Raw genomic sequence first — 25,597 nt, forward strand, 5'->3', positions numbered from 1 at the left:
CAGCCAAACTTCTCGGCTATTTCGTGAATCGGCCGCAATTTGGGCTTTGGCGGTAACATAAATTTTCTTTGAAAAGTTCTTATTTGAAAAAGTCTTCCTGGAGAGAGAGAGAGAGAGAGAGAGAGCAGGGGCAGACTTTTAACACGACGATTGCTTCCGCCATTTTCTTGGCATTCAGTGGAAATGCAGCGCATATTTTTCGAGTTAAAGTTATTGAATTCTAAAAAACATAACTTCTCTCGGTTAAACATATTAATTTTAATTCCATACTTTTTAATTGCGAAGTTATAATTACATTAAATAACTTATGATAGACGAGTTTTTAATTATTTAATAACAATAATTCAGAGCGCATTCAAAACTTATCAATGAATTTCGAACATCAATGCCATTAATATGGTCTGAAAATATTAAATTGTTATAATGCCATTCCTTCCTACAAAATTAATCTAATCAGCATTATAATTATCAACATGATGTATTGAAACATCCGGTTCGCGGTAACACTTTGGCATAGGCTTCGAAACTCAGAAATTTGATGGATTTTAGAATAGGTGAATTATGTTTGAAATATTTCGTGGAGTTATTCGTAGGCCAATCGAGGATTCTGATGAAGAGTATAGTATTCAGGGAGCAGCATACATTAAATACATACACGCGTACAGCATCATACAAGACCGCAATTACCCAAATTATTCAGAGTTTCAGTTCCGGGGGAAGCTCCTATGACTCATTTGTATCTCCCCACTTGGTGTGGAGTTGCATCGAAAGGGCTTAATGGATTTATTGACTGCGGTGAAGCCTTCTGTAACTAAGATTCATCCAGTACAGTAGCTATTGGTCAGATCATCTCTTATTGCCGATCAGATATGTTAAACGCATAACCTGTGGAGCAGGGGGGAAGGGTGTTTGCTCGATCTGAATAGCAAATGCACTGAAAAACTTCGACCAAATACGTGGCTGTTGTTAAAATCACGCACAGAAATGATTAATTTGAAAAAATAAAAATGTATTTGAAGGGTACGCGTGTTTTTCCCGTTTAATCAATCTTTAGTGTCTTTGAAAATATTTCTCGTGTGACCTAGGTATCGATAAAAAATACTTATTATATTGAATTACAGAATATGAATCAGAGTTTACTAGAAATTTTGGTAGATGGAATTAAATGTTATTAATTTTGACAGTTAGTGCACACATTCTGAGTGAGCTTTATACATTAACATTTCATTAAATAGAATTTTATAAATTTAAGCTTTAATTTCGTTCAAAGACCGTTGATTTATCAAGAAAAGGTAAAAAGTTCACCAGTTGGCATTTTGGTTGTTAAATCTTAGAATCATTTTAGGATGCCCGGGAGCAAAAATGATAGATATGTGAAAGAAATAACGAACATTGGAAATTTCATATAATCTTGAATAACTCGTGAAATACGGTAGATAGGATCATGGAAATAGTGTAGTGGAATAGCAATATAAGTACGCGCCAAATGGTAAAAAAAAATTAGAACGGCACCTGGTGGAAAAATAAGAACTTTTTGCGTTATCTCGAAATTGTATTTTTTAAATATATGACATCCATATTTTTATGGGCATCTTTTTATCAGCCACCTCGTTGGGCATTTTGCCTGTTGTGGCGTTGTATTTGCATTTGTATTTATATAAACCAAACCTTTGGTGGAGCACAGTTTGAAAACCACAGAAAGTGGTTATGCTGCAGTTTTCTTGCGGTTACAATCTGGTGAAGATTTTATGACAAACAGCAACGGTGAAAACACAAAACTATTACGTAACTGTTTCTGTCATCGAGTACAGATAAAAACGCACATATATTCAAAACTGAAATGAATAAATATTGAATTTCTCCCATTTTCAAGAGATTTTTGCTACCGGTACACACCAATCAACTTTTACAGCTCATGACATTCGGCGGAAATTCTTCTGTTGTTGAATCAGATACTGTCCGTTTCTTGACGTTCCTTTACCCGTGGGCCAGTTTCGTCATAGATAGAACGAGATTGTTTTGACGTTTTATTACTATTATTTTATATATATTTCGTCGGAGAGAAAATCATTTCTGTAGGGATCTGAAACAAAGTTCTTTTCAAGAAAAAAAAAAAAGAATTCAGGGAAAGACAGTATTGGAATTCGAGGTACGTTGGAGGAAATATTTCCTCTTTCTGCGTTCAAGAAACAGCGTTCTCCCGTAGGTTTTACTGTAAATAATGAACATATTGAAGTAATGTAAGATTCCCTAAATTTAGGTTTACCAGATTATGAAAGGATGACGCTCGCACGCGCACTCTTGACAACATGTTTTACTTATGGTTATAACAGATGGCGCCACTATATCATCAAACACCAAAAGTTGTTTTCCAACTAAAATATAACCACATACAGTATTTTTTTGGAAAACTTTTTTAACGGAGGTAGTTTGTTTAGAATCAGGCATTGAATTGTCGTTTTACTCATTTTATTTATTTCTGAATGAAAGAAGAAAGGGGACCATGGAAGGAGTCAACAGTTCTGGCAAAAATGCTTTATGTCGTTGCTGCTTGAGCTTGTTGGGCAGCAAATTCCACTACTATTATAATCCTTTACGTGGATGATTCCCATCAGTAATTATTTTTTCTGTAATAAATTCGGTTCATCTCATTGTACAGATCAAGAACTGTTGAAGATTCTAAGAGAGATGCATGAAAATGACGAGAAGATAAAATGTGATAACATAAGCAAGAAGTCATACCAAATTCTGCTCTCTTAAAAATCAATAAAACTTAAAATAAATAGTCTTTGTAGCATTTTACTTCTTTAAAGGCAGTGCATTTCAGAACAAAGGCATAGCTATTCACTGCCTATTTTACAACGGAGTACGGAAAGTGATCACTTACCAAGGTTACGCAGTCAAGCACACTTTTCAACATATCCCATATACTTGGGATATGTTGTTCTAGCAATTTCAACTTAATAATTAGGATTGAATTTTTTATTTGGGATTTTCCATGTTCCACGGCCTACAGTTTAAAGTACAATCATAGGCACTTACTCGGAAGTATGATACACCAAGTCCTTGCTCGTAAAAGCGAAATACGATTTAGTCGATGCCCATAAGATTGCGATCACGGCGGGGAAACCTGAAATGAATTTAGGAATAATAAATAATTTATAATTATAGATCAAAAAATAATTCAGAAAATAATATTCAACACTAGTGGGTAATATTCGGAAATTAGATACATACTGTTCCCCCTATTATTTCTATGATTTATTCTAAAATCGAAGTATGAAGAATATATGAGTGTATATGTAAGAATGAGAAAGAGCGAGAAAAGAGGAGAGAGAGAGAAAAAGATAAATAATTCGAAGCTCAAGGGGAAAGGAAAAAAAAAAATATCGAAGTATCGAAAATTTAAATTATCCATTTCATCAATATAGGTGACTATATTTTCACGAAAAATCAAAAATTCTTCACGTAATTTATTTCATTTGAAAATATTTCGAATTTTCATGTTTCTTTTGTTTGTTTCTTTTTTTTGAATGCTCTCAAACGTTGTACAAAATCTTCAAGTTGATAAAAGAGAATGCGATATCCCAGCTTAATAACCCTAATTTTTTTTTTCTAACGTATCTGTACGCTCTGCAAGTATTGCAATACAAACCTTCCTTAGATTCGTTTTCATCCTCTTTCTGAGAAGATTCAGCGCGTATGTCTTTATTCTCTACTTCTTCTCGAATGTAAGGCCCCTTTCACACGGAGCGGATGCGGATGCGGACGCGGATGCGGATGCGGAAGCGGGTCCGCATACCCTTTCACACGAGCACTGAAGATGCAGGTGTTTCGCCCGCATCTTTAGGTTGAAATTCGTGCATAAAAACTATTTTTTCGCAATTTTTGTAACTGTTTTTCTCCTTCACCCCTGATTCAGTGCCTATAGGCAGCCTAGAGGTATTCTTTGGTGGTTTAGTCTAGAGCCACATAGAATATGGGAATAAAGATATCTTCATTCCGATCCTCACAAGTAGTCGATGGGAGAAAATGTCTTAAAATATTTTCAAAAGATTTTGAAAACAAATCTGTCTTTCCGGAAAAATATGAAAGAAAAATTCCAAAAACATCCAATGTTCGAAAAATCCAATCCAAAAACATCCGAAACTAATATGTTCCTAAAAAAAAAATTCAGGAGATATCAAAGAATTTGCAAGTAGAAAAAAAGGGGAGGGGTGGGGACGTTCAAAATGTCTGTGCTTAGAAATATTCACATCACAATTCTGTCTTAGGCCGGGATTACAGTATAAAAGTTTTATAAAAGTTAGTTTATAAAACTTGAAAAATGCAACCGATAGGCCGATCAGTTAAGTTCGTTCGAATGTAACAGATGTGTTTATTGATTACATTTTTCAAGTTTTATAGTGTAATACCAGCCTTAGGCCGGGATTACACTATAAAAGTTTTGTAAAAGCTCTTTGATAAAACGTGAAAAATTCAACCAATATTATCTTATTGGTTGAATTTTTTGAATGCAAAATGTGTGTGCGTGTGCACCGGTTGCATTTTCTGGAATGCAACCGATGCGCCTTTTGGTTGAATTTTTCAACTTTCATAAAAGTTCTTTTATAAAACTTTATAGTATAATCCCGGCCGGATTACACTATAAAAATTTTATAACAATTATTTAAAAAAAGCAACTAATAAATTTATCGGTTGCATTAGAGCAAATGCAACCGATAAATTTATTAGTTGCTTTTTTCAAGTTTTATAAAATAACTTTCATAAACCTTTTATAGTGAAATCCCATCCTTAGATTAGTCATTTCTGAAATATAAAATTTCATTTTTTAAGTTTATAGACTGAATATCGTGTAAAATAAACTTGTAGGTATCGAGGGAACCACCAAAAATATTCAAGTGCTAGTGTCTTCAAACGACTTAATCCGGCCCTGAGTGAACGTCGTACGGGGATAACGTTGTTTAATAAAAGTATTTTTTTTAAAGTTTAAAAAAATTAGATTAAAAATTTAAAAAAATAACAAATATTTAAAATAATATTTCAGATATTTTTAAATAATTTAAAAAATTTAAAAAGAAAAAAATTAAAATTTTTAAATTAAATTTAAAAGTTATTAAAGTATTTAGTCAATTAAATATTCGTAATGAACAGAACGGGTTATAATTTTGGTTCCGTCAGTGGCCGTTGTTGACAGGTTTTATTGTATAAAATTGTGAAATATGGACAAAAGGCAGTTAAAGTTGCTATATCTCAATCTCAGAACGAAACAAAGGGATAGACGTATGTAGGTACATTATATTAATGAGCAGGGACCATCATATGGTGTTTTATGATGGTCATTTTATCATTATGGCAAATAATTAAAAAAAATTCCGTGAAAAATCTCCTTCAAAAAGTAGCCAAAGATGCGGACGAATTCGCTCCGCATCCGCATCGTCTGAATAGCCCCGAATAAACCTATTGTCAAAACTTCTATGTGCGGATGCGGAGCCCGCACTTAGGTTTTGACACATGCGGACGACGTCCGGACCCGCATGAACATTTCCTAGGTGCGGAGATTTTTCGGCTCGTCTGAAAGGCGCAGTATATTCCAATTGTTAAAACTTCTTCCGGACCCGCATCCGCATCCGCTCCGTGTGAAAGGGCCCTAAGCATCCGAAAATCAACGATGAACAAGCGTACGAACCTCGTTTGTACATGGTGGGAAATGTTGTTAAGCTGCTACATTGATGTTCCAAAATAAATGATCAGTAATGCTAGAGGGACATGAATTCCCAAAACATTTTACCATCCAATAAACGGAGATTTCAGCGATCCTGGTTTTAAGCGTTCCGTTCGGGAAGAAATTGATCGTCACATACAACTTTCGTATTTCTTAGGCCGGCATTACACTATAAAAGTTTGATAAAAGTTCGTTTATAAAACTTAAAAAATTCAACCAATAGGCGCATCAGTTAATGTCGCTCGAATGTAACAGATGTGCTTATTGGTTACATTTTTCAAGTTTTATAAAATAATTTTTATCAAACTTTTATAGTGTAATACCAGCCTTAAGTACAGTAGTAGCATTTGCATCTGCCATTTGCAGGTGCTAATTAAGTCACCCAAGGTCCAGTAAAACAACAGCTACAGTGGAAAGCCAAACGCCAGTGTCTGGAACTGGTAACGGAAGCATTGTTTCTTACTTAAAGCCGCAACAAAAATGAATGCAGATTTTAAAATGATGATAATTTTTTTAATATACACTGCATCTTCTATTCTGAAAGAGATAAGTCAACGATGGAATAAAGAAAAGGGTTGCTAAGTGTTATCCTGGAATTCTAAGAAAAAAGACATTTTGCAAATAATGTATCTGAATCATACTTCGAATTACCCAAAATATTAAAGGAAAAATATCAAAATAAACAAGTAATTTCATCATTAAATTGAATTAGAAACTCAAGGTGAATTCTTGAAATTCGAATTAACCAAGTTTGAATTAGCCAAGTTTGCCTGTGTATCTAAAGAAATTTGCAACAATTAAGTGAAAATTCGATTATGAAGACACATATCGGTGTTTGAAATTTTTGACTTTTGCCACTTTTTACGAAAAAATATGTTTGAAAATTTATTTCAAAATGTGTTCAAAAACGAATTTTAAACACGGATATCCGGTGAATTTTCATTCAAATTTCATTTGGTGGATATTTTTGAATGTAAAGAAAAAAAAAGTCACAAATTTTGCTGATCGACATTTTTTTTGATCGTTATAAAAATTAAAATTTTAATACTTCCCACATTTTGGATAATAAGACACAATCAGAGCAGAATTTTTTTTTCCACTTTGCTCATATTTCGCTTTAGTTTCGACAATCGTATAATTTCTATTCCTTTCAGACACCCTTCGTGAAACAAACCTTACACAAAATAAGATGTACGCATTTTCAGTTCGAAGAGAAATATACGGTAAATGCTATATCTCCGATTGTTCGTTCGGCGGCAATGATTAAGTGCTGCTGTCTGTTTGCATTATGGAACAGTATTAAGCTACGCATTTCGCGTCCCGGACACGAGAAAAGAAACAGAAGCTTTGACATGACGTTAAGAAAACATGGATCTTTCCTTGTAATGTCCACAGATTCCTTTTTCCTGTGACCAATTCGTTTGATGGTTGCGGCGTCTAAGAGTCTGTGTCCTGTCACTGTGATGTTTACTGTCAAACAACGAGGAATGCACCGAATACGCGTGCCATTACGTGAGACGGACGTAAAGAAGCCCCAGAGATATTAAGTAAACGGGAATTACAGACGAATGCCTAAAAAACAGCTTCAATCCAAGTGTTTTGCCACAATATACAGTATCCTCATTTATAAAATTACCGGTTAATAAAATCAGCCGCTTTATAAAATCAATTTTAAAAATGAAACCAAATCGGTACCGATCACAATAAAATTTCCATTTTATAGAATCAATACCGCCTTTAAAAAAAATTAAATGAATTTTATATACAAAGAGAAATTGTGTGTAACTCAAACTCTAAAGGAAAATTAATTTTTTTTCAAATTGAAATTTAAAAAAAATTACATGAAATTAAAAGTTATGTAAAAATTACGAATTTCGTAGTTTATTGGCTGTATTTTTTGTTCTATCGTATCCACCACGGTTTTCACAATTTTATGAACGTACGTAATTTTGGAGACTAGTAGCGCTCATAATGATGCGGCACCTACACATTGACTTAGAAATTGTTCAGGAGCGCACAACAAGAAGTTGGAAAAGTGACAAACGAGAAACTTGGAACTAAGAGGTTAAAGGGGGTTTTCTACTTCTAAATTGAGCACAACTCCGATTTATCGCTATTGTTGGCAATCAAAAAGTATTTTGCAAGTACCGCAAAGGGAACCGCAAACGTCTATGGAAAAATCGAATACAAAAAAACTCAATAAATTATTTATTGATGCAAGTATAAATTCATCAATGTAGAATACATAATATTTTTACTTGGTAGAATTTCCCTTCCGAAAAATTCAGCTTTTGATTCGCCGGTTATAAAAATCAGTCGCTTAATAAAATCAAAATAATCAGGATGAAAATGATTGTAATAAGTGGCGGGTATAACACAGAAGAATCACGGAAAGTTATGCGAAAGAATTCACCTTCGAAATGGGCCGAGATAAGAAACGCATGATATATATTAATTACAACGTTACGACGGCCTTACTCTCATGAAATACGTTTTTATTTTACATTTATTATACTTTTTGGATGATGATAATAATAATAATGCTACAGTCTAATAAAACATGCCGAAGATGATCTCAGGTGGAATGGACTGAGGGGGGAGAAAGAGAAGAAATGTTATAGTAGGTACTACGGGGTCCTGTGTTTGACGTTAATCTGTGTTTAATTAAACATTGCGGTGCTCTGTTCGCTTTTGCATATTTAATAATCGGCCTTTCAATATGCACGAGGACAAGATGAGTAATTAGATGCCGGGCGGCTTTCTAAACGGGGGTGAAAGAGGATGAGAATGCCAGAGTTGAGAATATATTTGGAATTCTCCGATGATATTTCATCGAACGACGACGAAGACATTAACCTGTATGTGTGCGAGGATATTTAGTTTTTTTCTTTGTCGAATAATGCTATCATCGGAGGAGACGCATAACTACTCGTATCAAGATAGAGCCGTATTTTTATTACAACGCGTATATATTTTCCGTCCATACTTTAGAATATTTAACAAAAAAAATATTGTTATTCGCTGAATTTTCCAAGAGCAGACTAAAAATAGCACGAGAAGATGTCTTTGTGTCAGCGTGAATGGTTACAAAAAACCTGGTTATAGTCTACGAAAGGCTTGGAAAATACCATTCGCTGTGAAAGATTATTTGTTCCGCGAAAGAGTATTGTCGAAAAATAAAACTGAACTTGCAATGAATGATAATATTTTTCTCTGAGCTAAATCGTTAGTTAACAGAGTGCTTATACAGTATTAACTTAATTGGCTACGGCTCAGGATCACAGCTACATGGGCCAAAGACGATTCCCTACCACCATCATATCTGATTGAATCGGCAAAAGTAATCTGATGCAAAAGTTGGTGACGTGATGTAGTTTTTAATCGTTAATACTTTAACCCTTAAATGCTCAATTTTTTTTTCAAGCTGATAATTTTCTTCATAGTAGATGACACGTATGAAAAATCTGAAAAATCTTTCAAAAACCAATCTCAAATTTTACTGCTTAAACAGGGCCTTAAAGTTGTCATACAGAGCCTCAAAAATCACCCATGAAATAGATGTATTGAAGTAGTATCAAATTCTGAATATATACAGGGTGATTCAAAAGTCAACGTACCTTTTACGGGAAGGTATAAAACACAAAAGCAAAACAGAACAGAATCACAGGTTTTTTTTTGTGCATAACTGTGGATGGTAAGGCCTTTGAGCACTTGCTGTGGAACTTAACGTGTACACGTACTGTCCTCGTGTAAAGTATTGCTAAATAAAGAGTTTTTCCGCCCATTATTGACTTGTCATTTCTTCATCTTCGGTTATCCTCCAGCTGATCAGGTTGGGGTTTCCGGTCATGCATTCCTATGTGATTCTGTTTTGTTTTTGTGGTTTCTACATCCCCCAAAAGTTTGCACGTTGAGTTTTGAATCACCCTGTGTAATACATTAAATATATATAAAATAAAATATCTTCTTTGTGACTCATACTATAGTAAAAAAAATTTGGGTTGCTAACTTCAAGGTAAAAAAGAAAAGAAATGAAAGCAAAACATTTTACCAAATGTTCACATGGTCTGCAACAAAGAGTTGTTTGTTCGTTAATTATTAGTCATTAATTAATTAGCTGGACATCTACCAGCTAATTCAAAATACAAAATTGAAAGAAAATGACCTCAGCATATGTGCAAAGTTGATTCTGAATTTTTATATTCGAACGGGCTGCACTAATAAACGTCTAAAGGGCCCTTTGCATATATATGCAAAGCTACGCATTTAAGGGTTGAAATCGGAAACTAACCGGCTGCGAAGTAGAAAAATTGAGCATCGGGTCATGGGAATTAGTCACATTTTAAACGATTATTTCTTAAGAACAATACGGCGTTGGCTAAATGTCAGGTCAAATGTCATAGTGTGCGTGGATAGATCTCGTTTAGGCATAACCAACGTTATTAAAGTTACATGAATGAATCTTCAAATTGGATGCCAGACCGTCTGTAACGAACCATCATGAAAACAGGTCACAATTTTAACGCACTGATAGGTCAAAAAGATACACATGAATGTGCGTTATCTAAGAATAAAATCCACCGCCACATCCAAATTTTGAGTCTGGTTGTCATATCCGAGCATTTACATGATACAAATGTAGTAAAACCCCCTCGTAACGGTCATCCCTCTGATGCGGCCACCTGCGCTGTGGTGGTCGAGTGGTCATAGTGACGGACTCGTATCGCGAGGATACGGGTTCAAAGTCGGCTGAAGTGGGTATTCTGCGGTTCCCAACTTCGAGGTGCAAATGCAAGTTGATCTCCCCGTTAAAAGTTTCGCGCAACAGGCCTACAACGCTATAATTATTCATTCATTACGCTTCACGCTCTAGGGGTCGTTCAAATATAACGTCAGCATCGAGGAGAGGGGTTTCGGATTTGATGACAAGGGGGGAGGGGGTTGGAAGATTGCTTACATCATCAACAACCCCTTTTTTGAAGAAATGAAATATATTCTAAGCTGATGACGAAATTTTGCTGACGGGGGGGGGGGGGTCAGTGTTTTGCTGACTTTTGCTGACAAGGGGGGAGGCCAAAAATGGTTGAAAATCTGCTTACATAATACTTGAATGGCCCCCCTGTTAGTTGAGGAAAAGAAACTCATAGTTTAAAAAATTGATTGCAGATGGCAGCACTACACAGAGACAAACTTTACGGAAGGTTCACTATACATACACACACATTCCAACATGTACCAATTCGTTAGAGGTTGCGCAGAGGAATATGGAGGAGGTGCATGTCTGGTTTAGTAGTAGTAGATTCGGCCAACACTCTTTTACGGCCGAATAATAATTTCCTCTTGTATAATAAAAGTATGCATTTTAAACTCCTGATTAATGATCAAACTTCTCTTGCGGATGAATTTTTTTATTCCCACCGATGTCCGCAAAAGAGAGGTTTTACTGTATCTCGATAGATTGTCGTTTAGAGTTCAATATACGACATTCTATCAACTTCAACAATGTGAAGATACATATAGTGAAAATTAAGTTACATAATCCGGATATCGTTTCCTAAATATGTTTGTGCTGAAACTTTTGTCGAGAAAAATAAAAATTTCCAGTCACAAAATGGTGAATGTATCAATAAATGAAATCCACGAGTTGACCAATAACGTGTCCTATCGGGCAGAATCGAAACTATTCGGAAATATCCATTACCATAGCCACTAGGTAAAGTTGAATCCTTTTTCAGGAGTGATGCAAAGTCACTCTGTAGAAGCAAAGTAGATACAGATTACGGCAATTCTAATGTAATTTTTTTTGTAAGAAGATGCGTCTCATTCTTTTCAAGCATTTCAGAGAAAGTGATTTTATCCATTAGTTCCTGTGGAGGTGTCTGGTAACTCCCGTGATAAAGACTACTACCAGCCATATTTCTTCTCCAAAATTTTCACTATTTTAGAGATGGTGTGAAATGACCCTTAAATTGTCATCATTACTATTTTCTTATACAAACCATGGGTTAAATTCACTACAGCATTCAACCGATAGAGTGATGATATAGGGGTTGGGGTGTATGGGATGTTATAATCTCATCTACAGCACCCCCGATATACGACTGAAGGCTCAAGGTTGAAAGAAAGTGATTTCCGTCAGCTAAAGTAGTCGTTCTCAACTTGAGGCCATATGCTTCCTTGTGATCCTGCGATACTCTAAGGGGGCTACGGTTAAAAACAAAGTGGAATGACAACCATGATAAGTGGTAAAAAGAGGCCACAGAGAGCTGCGAAAAAACTGCATACGTGAAGAAATGGTGCTTTCCAGTAAAATATGGCGGAAAAAGGTGCGACTACTTTCAAAATCCAGCAAACCTGCCCATAGAACCATGACTACTTTAATGCATGGGACCATGCAGGCATGGCCCAAGAGATTCATATCGAAAGGGGGCCCTATACATGATGAAACCTGGAACTATGATTTTATAGGGTAAGCATGTAAAATGTAAGCTGTTACTTCCAGCCAAGTACGCCACCCCCCAAAACATCATAATGCCCGGGGGAACCCCTTGATGTTGAGACAGTCCTCCATGAAACCAAGACATAATGGTGAGACATAATGAAACTTTTGAAGGCCATTTCACACCATCTCTGACATAGCGAAAATTTTAGAGAAGAAATATGGCTGGTATTACATCTTTATCCCGGGAGTTACCAGCCACATCCACAAGAACTAATGGATACAATCACTTTCTCTGAAATGCTTGAAAAGAATGAGACGCATCTTCTTACAAAATAAAAAAATACATTAGAATTGCCGTAATCTGTGGCTACTTTGCTTCTACAGAGTGACTCTGCACCACTCCTGAAAAAGGATTCAACGTTATTTAATACCTAGTGGCTAGTGTAATGAATATTTCCGAATAGTTTCGATTCTGCCCGACATAATTCAACTGTTGCCGAGGGGTCTGAAAATAGACTTCACCATAACATATTTTTTGACTAAATTTACCGAAAAAAAAAAATCAAAAATCAGTTTCATCTGTAGAAAGGGTTTCACTCCTGGAAAAAACGGGGGGGGGGGAACTAAGAGGAAAATGTAATTCAAACAGGAACTATGGGGGAAAAAAAATGTCAAATGTCAAGAAACAATGAACAATAATTGAATTCACAGCTCTAGGATGTTGTTAAAACGGGATACGCGACAATTGTCTGCAGCTCTTCAATTTTGAAAGAGTATCTAAGTTTTTTTTTTTCTCATGTACATTACGGGACCAAATAGAATTTTTACTTAAGCTTCTGTTGTCAGTGGTCGGTCTCGAGGTGACTCAAGGTAATGGATCGAAATCTTTCTCGGAAGAAACGAAGTAGAAAACTCCTCGTCTATTAGAGCGTGATTTTAGTAGCGCTAGTTGTGAGAAAACAAAAAAAAAAAGTTCCCGAAACACTCTTTCTTCTTTTTTATTTTGAAGAACTTTGACTTCTTTTTAGCGGAAATTGGATGCATCGACCTTTTGTATTATGTTTCAGGATCACTTGTTCTATGATGAGACAAAAAGGAGTTGGAGAAGTTAGTTAGTTAGAGCTGTAAGAAGAGGGCGCGCATATCAATTGCAGCTTCTCTATACCAGATGCTTTTATTCGGCGAAGAAGAAATTCCCAAAACGACAGCAGTAGAGACGCTATAACGTACTTCATTATCCGAATGATCGAGAAGAGGTGACGTTAACCGAAGAAACTACAATAAATTATACGAATAGAAATATTCAGACACTTCTGCAAAAGTATTCGTCTCATTGATTCCGTCGAAGTCTTTCTCCGGGCGTTGAAGAAAGGTCACGTGGAACAAATAATCTTCACTGCCATACAATGTTGTTTTTAACAAGGTTTTCTCTCTCGACACTTTACGATTTCTTTCTTTACGCTTATTTGTTTGTTTGAAATCGAAATTTTTGCTGAAAAACCTTTCTTTATAAGGCAGAAATTATAGAAAATGATCTTACTCTCAAATATCTGGGTTTAATTCATGCTGAATGCTGATAGCTCATAGAGCCAAGAGATTCCAGAGAGGTTGGTTACAGCTGAAAAATTCTTTGAACAAGAAAGATTATTTTATACTCACCATGTAGATGTGAGTAAAAATGTATAAATCTAGAACATATAAATTCACTTACCCCATCCAATGATTGCGTAAAACCCCAGTGGTATATTTTCCACGGAGAACGTCTTCACGACCAACATGTACAGATAAAGCCCTTCAACGAACATCCAAAAGAAATTCGTACCCATCAAGTATATCAACAGAATCAACAGGAAACACGCCGCCTTGTTAGGAATTAAATGAAATCATTCTTCTCATCATCACCATTAGTATATACAACAGAACACTATAAATAATTCAGTAAATAATTTCTAGCAATTCGTCTTAAGTTCAAAACAGATATATAAGTACAAGAAAAGTAAAGAGAACCATTACCACTGCTGTCAAGATACTGATGAGATAATTCTTATAAACAAAGAGAATTTTCCAGAGAAAATTCTAGGATTCCAAACATCACGTTAGAGTAGTTTTAGTTGGACTTTTATAAGAATATAGGATTTAAGAGAAATCTCACGCTAGTTTATAGTAGACCAGCCAGACTTGAGATTTAAAGGTACGAGAAGAAAAAAAAAAAATGTTTTCTTCCCAGACGATATCGATCCAATTCACAGAAAACAGAAACTGACAAATAGACCGTACATAAGTATAAGAGAAATAGCGGAAATTCTCATCAAGAAAATGCAAGTGATTGATCATGAATCGCTATTCCTGCACTCGACATACCCATTTATGAAAGGTTCGAATCGAAATGATGGAGATATCATCCATTTGCTTCCGGACGGAAAAATTTTACTGATTTTTTTTTGTCCCATGCTGATATAGGTAGTTTCAGGAAATGACTCCTCCCCCCCCCCCCTAACTTTGAAATGATATAACTTCGAAATAGTAATTCGTGGAAAGATTAAACAAGTTATACGATCAATACGCAGCGCTGAAATTTTAAACACACCGGCATGAAAAGCCATTCACGACTTTGGCTATAATAGATGGCACCGCAGTCGCAGCGATGTTTAAACACGGTCCAGAAATAAAGATTGTTTAGGCCATAGTTTCCCAACCGTTTTTGTCTCATCGCCCCCTTCTTCAGAAATTTTTGTCCCCCATCGCCCCCAACACAATCTAACCCATAGGATCCTATGCTATACCCGTAGCTTCTACCGCCCCCCCCCCGGAACATTCCATCTCCTCCCAGGGAGCGTTAACGCCCTCGTTGGGAATCACTGGTTTAGGCTATTGCACGTTCTCTAGAGAAATCAGACAAATCTAAAACACGATACTCATACAATACGAAAATTCAGGCACATACTACTTTCGTTTTAAATATGGAAGGCAAATGGCGGTAGTTCTCGAACATGAAACATGCATAATTCCACCATAAATACGTAACAAGATCATGTATATACAGCAAAAATTCCCTCTTTTGTGGACACCGAAGGCACAAAAAATCCGTAAAAGAGTGGTGACGACATCTGGGGGGGGGGGGGGTTTCATTGAAGAGTTTGAGAGAAAAAGCAAGAAAAAAAACGTAATTAGTTTTTGGTCGTAATAAAGGGGTGTACGCATCTAAGGAGTTACCATTTTAGAAATTCCTCAGAAGAATTTTTATGATAATTGCACGTACGGTTTAGTCGTAGTAACTAATGTCTGTTTTCACTGCCGGAAGGTGTCAGGAAGTTTATCCATTATAATAATCCATTGTAATATGATTTAACCGGTATTTACCAAGTTCACCTTTATCGCATGTTTAACCCTTTGAGCGGTTTTAAAAATTTCACTGATCCTCATTATAACTGCTACAGTAGAAATCACTAAACGCTCTATAAAATGCCGCGCTTTTTTTCAAGAAGAATATTTTTCCAATTTAAGAGAAATACTCTAGCTTTTCCTATACAACCCCGAAGGGAAGGGGGAAAAAACACCCTCTCTCTCATATTATCACACTTTCAACACAAAAGCTGACTCCGCCCATTGGCAGTTGATCTGACCATTACCTCCTAGATACAGTATAACTCTGACTTTATAAAGGGTGGTGGGAGAGGGGGGGGGGGAGGATGTGCAACATGTTTGCGAACAAATCCTGCCTTACAGAGGTAGCTTCGTCGTTACCGAAATAAGAGGGTTTTAAAGAAGCGAGATATTTAGCCAATGACGCAGCAAGAGTTAAAAGACATTACACTGAGACCGCGGTTCCATCTATTAGCCAAAATTATAACTAATTTCGCAAGCTGGTGTGTTTAAAATTCCGATCCTTCTTATTGAAACGTATCATTTGTTTCATCTTTCTACCTGTCATTGTTTCGAAATTTGTCAAAGTCATTGATTTCAAAGTTAGAGAATCTTTTTATTTAGAGAATCTTACAGACACCCTGTAGGTTATTATAATTTGTACTTAAAGTGGAACCTCTCGATGACGGACACCAATGGGACCGAAATTTTTGTCCACTAAAAGGGAGTTGTCCGTTAATATACAAGGTGTCCTGTAAGTGCTAATGCGGCCTTTATCTCATCGACCGTCCATCGTACAGGTATGATTCCAATTTAAAAAATGCTCAGTATATGCTCAAAAATTACCCTGCACCAGTTTTGAGAGTGAAAGTACAGTTTGCCACAAAATAAAAAATCGATATTTTTATACCGTCCCCCTAACTTTCAATTAGAAAGTTGTTGCCCTGTATCTCCCGAGGCCCTTTTAGAAAAAAATCCATGTTTTAAGTGCAATATTGGCTAAGATATATGAATTCAAAAATGAGAGAAAAGAAAATAACAGCAAGAAACTAACAGACACAAGGCTCCTTCCCCTCATTTATGCTTTCTTTTTTTGAAACTTTTTCTGTTTCTTTCAAAGAAACTTGGAAGTTTTTTTGTTGGCCTCAGGAGAGACAGAGCAACAACTTTCCAATTAGACAAGAGGACAGTATAAAAATTTAGATTTTTTTTTAATTTTGTGATACACTGCATTTTTACTCTCAAACAGGTAAAGGGTAATTTATGAACGCCTTTTGAGCATTATTTACGATAATTGATGAGATAAAGGCCGCATTAGCACTTACAGGACACCCTGTATAGCGAAATACATTGCAGCCCAACTTTCACGGGCACCAAAAGTGTCCATTAACGTGATGCATCCGCTAATGGGGGTAAGTCCGTTACGAGAGGTTCTACGGTGTATTATACTCTTCCTTCACGCATCCAATATTTATCAATACACATTTCCTTCTGAATTCACTAATTTGATGAACTAGAAGCGTTGGTCGGAACATCGTGAATAATAAATCATAATAAAGTCTTCAAAAGGACACGCAAATGTTTGTAGTGAACTGAGCTTACAATCTGTGCGCAAATCGAATTTCCAAAAATTTGTAATTCGAATCCTTTCCGGACAACTCCATTGGAATCATCAAGATAAATTTTCGTTCAAAGTCTTCGGTTTCTTCTCGTTTGAAAGTCGATACGACGTCCATTATCAGAACAGAGAAATCAAAGTGTCGGGAAATCACTTCAAATACAAGTTTCCACCATTAAAATGGGGAACTAATTAGGACTTTGATAACATTATGGACACAGGGTTTTCTTACTCTCGCATTCTCCGGAACATTCTTACATCAAGGAAAAGATATTCATTCGGTGATGTAAGGTAAAATATTGGAATTTTTTTTTTATCTGAAGGTCCGACATCAAAAGCGTTTACTTGACAGTAGAAAGTCATAGCAGCTTGTGTGATTTTGGATCCCCTCCCAGTTAAGTAACCGGGATATAATTACAAACAAAATAACCGGAGCATGAATAACTCTTTTACAGATCGATGGAGGAGAACAAAACAATGTTCCACGGACATATCTTCCAATGGATCTCTAATTAAAACTGCAAAAGAGAGAGAGAGAGAGATGCATCATGAACTCGTTACTGCATAGCTTGCAACCCAAGCAGACAACGCTCCCAAGATAATGCAATAGGTTGGCATTATTATACCCCTCTAAATACCAGTGTAATGAGAGAATTTTAATTAGAACACGCCTAATAAAGATATGAAATAATAAAGAAGAAAGATATGAAATAATTAATGGCAGGTAAAAAAAAAGGGGAAATAATTAGTATTTTTGATGAAATATTTCATACAAAAAATCTTTGCAAAAAGTTACTGAAAATCTGATTAAAGATTAATCTATTGATTTCTTCTAATTAATTAAAATAAATAAAATCAAAACAATAATTAAACAGCTATTAAAAATGATTCTTAATTGATGTTTTTTTTATGTTAAAAAGAAAAATGTTCAATTATTATTTTTTTGATAATTTTTTCAATTCTAACCGGAGAGAGTAAGAAGAAAAGATGATTAGTGGGACAATTTATAATTAGTCAATAATAGGCAGTACGTAAAAAATAAAAATGGCTCACCTTGTGCTCATTTTTGGAAGGAAGTGATTGAAGAGTTGCCGTGATTATCCATATCAGATCAATCATGAAATAGGTTACCATTAAGTTTGCATGGATGTGATTTCTCAGGCAACGGAGGTCTCTGAAATCACAGAGAGACTGTGATCATATAGTAATCATGAATATTATAATGGTAATAGCTTAAATTAGCACATAAGAAAATTATCAAAATTTTAAAAAATATACATATTAAAGTATTTTAAAAAATAACTCATGGTCAGACTCCATTTTGGGATTTCGCCCATTTGTTATCTTAGCGAACGGGAGACGGGAGAGGGGGGGGGGGAGATAACATAATCCTTACGAAAGCAGCTAAAAGTTATATTATCCTTATTATTATTATCATATTCAGTCAAACATGGTTATAACGACATCGAAGATTCCACGAAATTTTGTCGTTGTAACTGAGGTTGACGTTTTCGAGACCGTTTAAGTACTGAAATTATAATCGGATGCAATCAAATCCTATTAAATTACATAAACTTATTAAAAAATTGTCAAAAATTTTACCATTTGACGACGAAATCACCAATTATTACTTTAAAAAAAATCTGACGGAAACTAAAATTCTACAGCACGTGCAGCCGCCAATTCTGATCAAAAATGTGGAGAATTGGTCGCTGATTCTCGCCGAAATGTTACCAATACTCGGTGTAATAGCCAATTATTGAATAGAAATCAGAATTGGCGAGAAATGAAATGCTACTACAAGTCTGCGTTAAATTAAAATTTTAAATGTATTTCTCTGAAAAAATGTTGAGGAAGTAACGGGAATGTCTCGAATGAATATGTTTCATATCGATAAGCAAGTTGGGGCGTCAAACATGTAATAACATGTAATGAATCTTTTTTCATCGTTTTCAACATCAAACGAATATTCCCTCAATGTAATGAGCTCTAGTTCTAGGAATTTCTTGAGACAACTCTCATAAAATCGGTGAAAAGTGTCTTTATATCCAAGGTCGTTCACGACGTTATAAGCAAGGTTCATTAACATTTTTCTCTGCAGGCTTTCCCAAATCGTTTGCACACAGCTGATATCTCTGCAACCATTGACTTTAGATAAACGTACTTTCTCAATTACAAAAAGGTTTTGAAATGACGCACTAAAACTTCTAATGGTGAAATGTAAATACGGTTTTGAGAAGTATTTTACAAAAAACACATATATTTACAAAAAAAAAAACAAAAAAAACAACGATATTTTTGAAAGCAATATTAACAAACAGAAGATATTTGTCTTTGAAGTTTTCAGCATCTGTTGTCAATGATTGAGGGCGTGGTGCACAAATTGCGAAACGCAAATTGAATTTAAAGTTGTGAAAAAATGTAGTTGTTGCGAATGAAAAAATGAAATGTATGTGTGTATTGTTGAGTTCATTCGGTTTGTGTAAAGTCCCTAAAAATGGCAATTTTGAAGCCAATGAAAACTTGTCAACACAGTAATAAGTTGGCAAAACCCATATTGATTTTATATGTTTCATACCCCCCCTCTATAAATATTAATTTTTTTCAAATTATTTTTCAGAGTTGGATCTTAAATATTAATAATTCGAACCTTTAGCACATAGGGACTTAATATAAATTATAAAATTAATTTTTTTTCATTTTTTATGTGTACGATCCCTCAAACAAATTTTGAGATTTCAAGTAACTACACGTCATTCGAAAACTTTTTGTGCAATTGTGAAAGTTTGAAGGTGTGTTTTCAAAGTCAACGGTTGCAAAGATATCTGCTGTGTGCAAATCATTTGGGTCAGATTATACAGGGTGATCAAAAAACATCGCCAAACTGGAAAGACAATTTAGGCATAAGGTCACAATCCAAAATCATATAGGAACATAGGTACTCATACTCCATCCGGAGCCGCTACAGGGAGTTGTTGCGTCACTCACTTTTAAAGCAGTCCCGAACTAAACAAGCATGAAGTCGCAACAACATAATGCATTAGGAGCCCCACATTCAGGCATGCACCAATTCGTTATAAATTCCGCATGAACTGCATACTTGATAGAACTACTTAACCCTACATGCACCTCGTACACATTCCTCTGCGGAATTTCTGTGTGGCCCTAACGTATTTATGTTGGCAGAGTTGCGACTTCATGCTTGCTGAGTTCGGTATTGCTTTAAAAGTGCGTGACGCAACAATTCCTTGCAGCGGCTCCGGATGGCGTTTACGCACCTATGTCCCTTTGTGATTTTGGATTGTTATCGTATGCCTTAATTATTGCCCTTTCAGTTTGCCGATGTTTTCCTGAATCACCCTGTATAGGAATCAGCCGTAACCGTCTATCATTGACGTTACAGCTGAGTTGTCGTTATAAAGGTCGTTAAAAAACCGCATTTGCATTTATTATTATTTCCGATACAGTAGTTATTGGTCGATTCAAAAAATTGATGTGTACTTACCTGAAGTATGAGAATATGAGAAGAGCAAATACCAAAGCTACAAGAGATATGCTATAGCCAATGTAGTACACTGTGGAAGTTTCTTTTATGTCCCAAAGCACCTGTTCCAAAAGAAATCTCTTTATTGATAACACGAGAGCCTATTGAAAAATTCTAGCTCATATATTTCTCTGTATATAGCCATTACTTATTAATAAGTCCGTTTGACACAATGGCATTAATTCGAGAAAAAAAAGAGGTTCATAACTTCTTGCATTTCAACAAGACCTAAATACTTCTCAGATTTTACATTTCTTTAATTTGTAAAGTATATCGAATCCAAGAAATATATTGTACATAAAACTGGAAAGAAAAGAAGAAATGACTAAAACATATTTAATACTCTCAAAATGCTGAATCAGCTTTCCCGTTCTATCCTGGCGAAGAATTATCTTTTCAAGTTCAGCGGAAAGGTCACGTTTAGCGTTAAAAGCATCAGTATATTTGTATATTAAGGACCGTACGCTTTCTATAAAGCAGGTGTCTCGTGGGCGAAAAAGCTTTCATAGTTTCAGATGTTTTTGTTTATTTTTGTGCATTTTTTGTCTTTTTGTTATCTGTTTTCCCTATGTACTTTGTCATGTGTTATGTTAAAAAAAATCTTTAATTCAGTTGCTTACATAAGTCTCACCTTTATAAAATTAGAATTTGAAGAAACTTGAAAAATCTAAGATTTTATGCGATTTACAGTAAACAAAATGCAAATTCGTCAAATATGCAATTCAATTTTATACCGAAAGAAATTCACCCCGTGACATTTAAAGAAATATTTTCAAGATATCGAAGGTTGAAAATTTTTTTTTCAAAGTAGTAGATGGTATATAAAATGTTAAAATTTTTTACAGTCAGTACGAATTTTGAGTAAGCTCGCTGATTTGTCAAGATAAGGCAAAAAAAAGTACGAAAATTTTCCACCTGGTGGAATTTTTGGTTGTTATTATCATGCAGTACATGTCCGATTTAGCATACTTAGACACTTCTTCCATCGCTCTATCTTCATCCATTCAAAACTTATGAACACTCGAAGATTTCGCATACAATGACATACGCGCAGCCTCTTACAATCAATTGTACCTCTAAAAATCATTTTGGGATGCCCGGGAGCAAAATTGATAAATGTTTAAGAAAATAAAGAACATTAGAAATTTCATATAATCGTGAATAACTCCTGAAATATGGCAGATAGAGTCATGAAAGTAGTGTAATAGTATAGCAATATGGGTACGCGTCAAATGATCAGAAAGGTCAGAACGACACCTGGTGGGAAATTTAGGAACTTTTTGCGTTAACTTAAAATCTAAGCAAATTGGCCAAAAAATTTCAACAACCATGTCTTAGGAATGTGTTTAGTTAATGAAAATCATATTTGGTTATGTGTAACGTACGTGAAGATGTTGAAAAAAAATCAGTGTACTTAAGTCAAGCGCGATCATTATTCGGTATTTTGGTGCCGAATGTGTGCCGGTGTATCAGTGTTTCTCAACCGCCATGACACGGCCCAGTATCGGGCCCTAACACTAGTCACACCAGGATGTGAGTGATTCGCAGTTGCATTTTCCCATTAATTTCTCGTTATTTGTGTGTATGACAGGGCCTTTCACTTACGCGAAAGAGATTTACCGGGCTTCCAAAGAGTGAGAGGCTTCCTAAGGCACGTACCACTATTCCCTATAAAATTTTTATATTTTTATTTGCCAAATCAAAAGGAACCTTCGTTGGCAAGGGATTTGAATTCACAAAAGCTGCGGCTCATGGGTTAAATGGTATTTTGAAAGGTATATTGGTTGAGAAGCTCCAGAATGCTTGAAGGAAATGGTTAGGAAAAAATGCAAAAGTGCATTGATGCTAGAGAGGTGACATGGCTTGAGAAAACGCAAAATTTCTTTGACTACATGCACAAAAATGGAAAGAGAAGAAATTAAAGGTAGTCTGTGTTTTTCGGAGAAGCACTAAAAAGTGTTTTTACGTGCATAAATCTGTTACGGCAAATGTGATAAATCGGTTATTATGCATTATCACCAATCGTACCGGTAAGTTTGATAAATTTATCACTATTACTGGTGGTTATGCATAATACGTAAGTGTCGTTGGTAAATTTGATAAATGTTAAAAAAACTAAACGAATAATAAGTTGATAAAATGGTACGTAATATCGAGGTACAATCATTAAAATTTGTTAAATTGCAGTTCGTTACATTGAGGTCGGATTGCAGAATTTGTTAGGAGTTTGTTATATTGAGGCCTTATTGTATACGCACGAAAGCTTGTAAAAATTCGTTAAATCAGAGAATTTATCAAATAAAACTTCGTTATAGTGGAGTAAAATCGTAAAAATTTGTAAAACAAGAGTTCATTATATCGCGGTCTGATTTCAGGATTCGTCAAATAGGAGTTCTTTCGGGATATTCGTTAAATCAGAGTTCAATGTATCCGTTTCAGGCTCTGGCTCACAAGTATGGTGATTAAAATAAGAAGTCACGGCAATGGGACTAATTTATCATTTATCAATGCGAAATGGCGATTATGTATAATAACCCTAGATGTTATGAATTTAGCACGATTTATTCTGTTTACCAACGACGCTTGGGTATTATACAAAATCACCAGTACAAGTGATAAATTTAGGTAAACTTATCAAACTAACCAAAATGGTGCGTGAATATGCATAATGACCAGATTCATCACTTTTACCGTAACAAACTATTCTGTATTTCGTACGAGCAAAAAATAATCATCCATCTCTACTGCCGCCACCTGGAGGCCATTAGCTGAAGTTAAAAAAAGTTTGCAATGTCTCTACTCAGTCAAATCACGCTACAGTGCGTGTTTTAAGATAAAAAAAAAAAGATTTCCTCTCTATGGTATAATGGAAAGTGCGCTTGCCCGGTATGCAAGAGGTCCTGGGTTCGATTCCCGGTGGAGAGGAACAACACTTTTTTCTTGTTCACCTTGGTAAAACATCCAGAAAGCCTATTGAAATCATGTATCTTAGCCGAGCAAAAATACATCATCCATCTCTATTTCGTATTTGCTGTGAACATATTGAGGTTCAAAAACATTTACTGCAATTTGGGCACCAATATCTTTGCGGAGCACTAACACATCTTGGGCGGAGCACAGTTTAGGAACCACTGCTTTACATACATCTTATTTCTCACATGAAGAATCATTAAATCAGAAGCACGTAAGACACATGTTGTATCAGTGAGTTTTCATTAATTCATAAAGCTAAGACGTTGCAATTATGTATTATCTTATGCATAAATTGAAGCGTGATGATGAAAATTTATTCTTTGTTGCTAACACAATGGTTGAGGATGACATTTCAATAATTCTATGATTTTGAAAATCTTAAGAGCGGGTCTCCACCACCTCCACGGGTCGCATGCATGTGCCCTACCTTCGAGAAAGCTTATATAGTTACAGCATTTATAAAAATGCAGAAAAAACCCCTCAGAGAAGATACTTGGGCCTCGACGAGAACCGAAGATTGGGGGCTTTGGGTGCAGTGCACCCCCTTCCCATCCCGCTCGAGAGGACAGCTAAAAGAGAAACAAATACAAATACAACGCCACAACAGGCAAATTGCCCAACGAGGTGAACATCATGGATCCCCGAGCTATTTTTTGGAGGCCCTACCTACTACTGCTACACCACATATGCACCCCCCACACCCCCCCCCCCCCACCGCGGAACCCCCAACGAATCGGTACATGCGGGAATGTGCGTGTACGTGTAGTGAAACCTGACGGGAAGTGTTTTGTTTCTCTGTAATGCTTGTTATATGTAGTGCTGCCATCTGCCACCAGTTTTTCTAACTATGAGTGAAGTGTTATGATTGAATGATTTATCATTGTAGGATTGTTGCTCTCTGTGGCGAGACTTTTTAACGGGGAGATCGGCTCGCATTTGCGCCTTGAAGTTGGGAACCACAGAAAACCAACTTCAGCCGGACACAAATAAGAATTCCAGAACTGGTGAAAGAAGTGTAAAATTTCAAAATTACTTTAGAGAAAACATTTCCGAGCTAATTAGAGAAATAATTTTAGAACTATCGAGCATTTTTTTTCCTAATTATTGTAAAATAATTTAGAATTATTGAGAAATTATTGAAAGAAATGTTTTCAAAAGATTCATATTTAATGAAAAAATTCAGAATAATTTCAGAATAAAAGAAAAAGTAATATGTCAGAGTTTATGGAAATTTTTAATCAAACAACAAAACCCGAATAAATGAAATTCTCCAATAATACAGGGCCCCTCTTTTTGATTTGGAGTACTGGGTTCCGTCAGTCAATACGTCAAGACGCCACTGTGTGAATCTAGATACCATAGTATGATTTGCTGACCGCAGAGTTTCATAGAATTTTTTTTTTTTTTGCCCACAATGTCTGAAAGGTTGAAGACCCGTCTCAAGAGGTCAGATTATAAGCTTACCAAAGAAGTGTCATCATTTCTAAAAATTACTGAACATTACAACAGGAAATAGAAGAAGCAGAGGTAGTACCAAAACGGCATTTTATCGCGGTAATCAAAGAAATTCTTGGATTAAAATGTCAACAGGGATTTACATTCATAATCAACGTACACAGAGAAGTAATTAACGGACAGAATTTCCTGACGTTTAATTTTTCAAACTGGATTAAAACATTGGAAAAACGAGAAATAATAACCTGAACTGTTTCATCTTCTTTGATAAGTGGGCGACAGGACGAATAATCGGATTTGTTGGCCCACTGTCCACTTTTTTGGCAGTATCTTGTCGCATTTCCTGTAAATTTATAATATTTTACATATATCTAAAACAAAACATTACACATATTTAAAAGTTAAAGGACGTTACAGGCAATTTGCCAAACCTGGTGGCAGAGAAATTAAAAAAAATATCAAGAAAAACGTCCATAA

The 25,597-nt window shown here is 35.5% G+C and overlaps 1 protein-coding gene across 1 annotated transcript in view; it reads right to left on the minus strand.

Moving 5' to 3' along the window:
- Positions 1-25,597, minus strand: part of LOC149078564 (diuretic hormone receptor-like) — a 99,158-nt gene that overhangs the window by 19,450 nt on the left and 54,111 nt on the right. The window contains exons 3-7 of the mRNA XM_089240683.1: positions 25,366-25,463; positions 20,654-20,754; positions 18,202-18,322; positions 13,879-14,029; positions 3,043-3,130 (exon numbers count right to left, since the gene is read on the minus strand). Coding sequence (XP_089096809.1) covers positions 3,043-3,130; positions 13,879-14,029; positions 18,202-18,322; positions 20,654-20,754; positions 25,366-25,463 — 559 coding nt within the window. The remainder of the gene's footprint in view (positions 1-3,042; positions 3,131-13,878; positions 14,030-18,201; positions 18,323-20,653; positions 20,755-25,365; positions 25,464-25,597) is intronic.

The sequence above is a fragment of the Pholcus phalangioides genome, unplaced genomic scaffold, assembly GCF_987345545.1.
Source record: "Pholcus phalangioides strain wild (caught in Gottingen) unplaced genomic scaffold, Ppha-v1.0 ptg000013l_1, whole genome shotgun sequence".
In the NCBI taxonomy this organism is placed as follows: Eukaryota; Metazoa; Arthropoda; class Arachnida; order Araneae; family Pholcidae; genus Pholcus; species Pholcus phalangioides.